The following is a 2,675-nucleotide window of genomic DNA, read 5'->3' on the forward strand; positions in this document are numbered from 1 at the left end:
CTGATGCTGCCTTTGCTCTTCATCCAGTGCTTGGTCTTGATCTCAGCTATCTGCTTGCTGCAAAAAATTTCATTTTTCGCTCGAAGACAAAGCAGATGTAGATGTTTATGGCAAGCAGGGAAGCAGATTCTGGCTTTATGGTGAAGCAAGGGAATTTCTGAGCAACGGCAGGAGGAGCGCGCTTTATTTCACTCAGCTTTGCAAGCAATCAGATACTGTTTTCTTCGTATGACTTGAGGTCGGAGTCGTTATAATGCTATTTTGCGGATAGACTCATACTACATCCTTCTAAAACGCGAAGCAGTTGCGGTTCTTCCTTCAGATCGGCTTGGCCTGAAGCTTCTCCAGTTCATCAAGCGCATCCTGCTTCTTAATCTTCTGCCACGAAGAAGGGATTTCTCCTTTGCCGTGAAATTTCCCGTTGTACCTTTTCTCCAGCTGCGTCCTGAAATGACACACAAACCATTTCCAGTACGCCTGCATGGATGGGTCGGGAGGAATGTTCCACGTGGAGTAAGGAGGTCCTGCATCCCGGTATTTCTTGTAGGGGATCCACGTGTCTTCGCCAATCCTGAACATGCAGTCGCTGGCAACGCTACTAGAGCAAATATCGATGACCAGGTTGTCCGTTCTATGCCACCTGTACCCCGTCAAAACTTGCGGGCGGTGGAAGATGAGCTGATGGTCCCCGTCGTGGTTCGGCATGGTGTTGGTGCAAACAGCCCCGCAGAAGGGACACTGGTGCCAGCACCCCGCAAACTGCTCAGCCAGGATTTCGTGGGGCTGCCTCTCAAAGCAGCTCATGTCGGCGGCCGCAAACCCTTCCTTGAGATCCTCCTTCAGGGGAGCCAATGCTTCCGCCATGGCGTTATTCAGGAACTCTATGTCGGTGATCTCCTGGTGCTCGATGCTCTTCAGGTCGCTCCTGGGCAAGCTCAGCACCTCCCCGAGCGCGCTGCAGAATTCATCCAGCCAAAGGGAGATCTTGTCGTTTCTGTCCTTCCTGTCTTTGACGACGCTGGTGGCCAGAAAAACGGCTGACTGGATGCTTTCGTAGCAGCGAGTAAGGGAGTAGTCCAAAAACTTCTCCAGCCTCCTGTTCTTATCCAAGCAGTACGTCTCGACGCGCCTCCGAATGTAGCTCTTTAAAAAGCTTTCCGGGTGACTGATGTACACCTTGAAGTTCTCAAAGTTTTCTTCTTCCGCCAGGTGTTTCAGGATGCAAACCTCCAGAGAGGATCTGTTGCCATTGAAATCCGAGATTTTGCCCTGCATGTCCAGGGCGATATCGAGCGCTGTCCTCTCGTAGACCGCCCGGCAAAGAGCCGAGGCAATCTTGTCACACAGGAAAACAGCGAATGTGGTGATAGAAGTGGCTCCTTGGCAGGAAATCTGGAAACACTTAAAGAAATCCTCTCTCTTGCTCTCCAGGTAGATGGCTGGATCATTTGCTTTCCTAAATGCTGCATGCATGTCTTTAAACCTTTCTGCCGCCGTTCTGCACAGATACAGAGATAAATCTATTCTGTAGTCTTTATTGAAGCTGTATTTCGCATTGCTAGGGACAGAGTTCATACCTTTCTGTACCTCATTCAGTATTTCATGAATGAAACTTCGACTGTAATCCCTTTTCTCCTTCTCCTTCTTAGCGATGTTTGCCTGCACGTGCTCTATGATGTTATCCGTAATGAGCCTTATGGTGCTCACATCAGCTTCATCCAACTTGGTACTCCAGCTCATCCACTTCCTTTTCTTGGCGACGTGTTTCTCCAAGTCGACAGCAAAGAATCTGTATTTGGGAAATGTCCTGATTCGTTGATCTAAGTTAGGCTCCTTAATGAGGTCCAGAAGGACATCTTCTATTTCCACATCGATATTGACCTGCTCCAGAGGGGAAGAAGCAGAGGAGACTTCAGCAATCCACGTTGCCCAGAGAGAAAGGAATTGGTCTCGCAGTTCTCTCTCACTTAAACTCTGGCCTTTTAGAGACAGAGCCAACTTCCTACTCTTTTTCAGGAGCTCGTTTTCATACTCTGACTTCCTTCCGTCCAGCTTACACTGGTTCTTCTTCAGTTCAATAAGACTCTCACACTTCTTCCTCGTCTCAGAAAGAAGAGACTCCTTCAGGTCTTTCAGCTTCTGTTCCGTGCTGCCTTTCCACTGGATCAGTATCTCGCAGTCTCTGTCCTCGCTGAAATACTTCTCCATGTCTTTCGTGATGGCATCATTCGTCCCCTGCACCATTTTTTCAAGGTACTCTGTGGTGACCTTCTGCAATTCCCCGTTGCGAACCTTGTTGTCCAGTTTCATCTGCAGGTCCAAGATGTGGCTCCTCAGCTGCCAGGACCACTGGCTGAACGCCGTTTCCAGTTTCTTGTATGCGGCGATCTCCACCGAGTTCTTGAAGCTGAAAATGAAGTTTTCATTCAGCAAGGCGTTCCACAGGTCGCTAATGCGATCCCTCAAGCTCGAGAGCCTCAAGATGCTGCCCTGCGACTCCTTCTTGGCGGCTTGGAGAATTTTGCTCTTTAATTCCTGGACGTTCTGGCTGTAGGTGGGGTTGGGCGGCGCCATCGGGGGGTTTCCTTCCCACAGGTGAGCAAAGTAGTGGATGTGGGTGTTCACGTCGAAGCGGATGACGTCGCTGAAGCAGGAGACGTCGCAGAATTCCTGCT

At 49.8% G+C, this 2,675-nt stretch overlaps 1 protein-coding gene across 1 annotated transcript in view; it reads right to left on the reverse strand.

The window, feature by feature from the left end:
* Positions 1-318: 318 nt before the first annotated feature.
* The window catches only part of LOC104539308 (interferon-induced very large GTPase 1-like), a 7,340-nt gene continuing 4,983 nt past the window's right edge, over positions 319-2,675 (reverse strand). The window contains 1 exon segment of the mRNA XM_010182792.1: positions 319-2,675. This exon segment is cut by the window's right edge and continues 25 nt beyond it. Coding sequence (XP_010181094.1) covers positions 319-2,675 — 2,357 coding nt within the window.

Source organism: Mesitornis unicolor, unplaced genomic scaffold, assembly GCF_000695765.1.
Source record: "Mesitornis unicolor isolate BGI_N332 unplaced genomic scaffold, ASM69576v1 scaffold12044, whole genome shotgun sequence".
NCBI lineage: Eukaryota > Metazoa > Chordata > Aves > Mesitornithiformes > Mesitornithidae > Mesitornis > Mesitornis unicolor.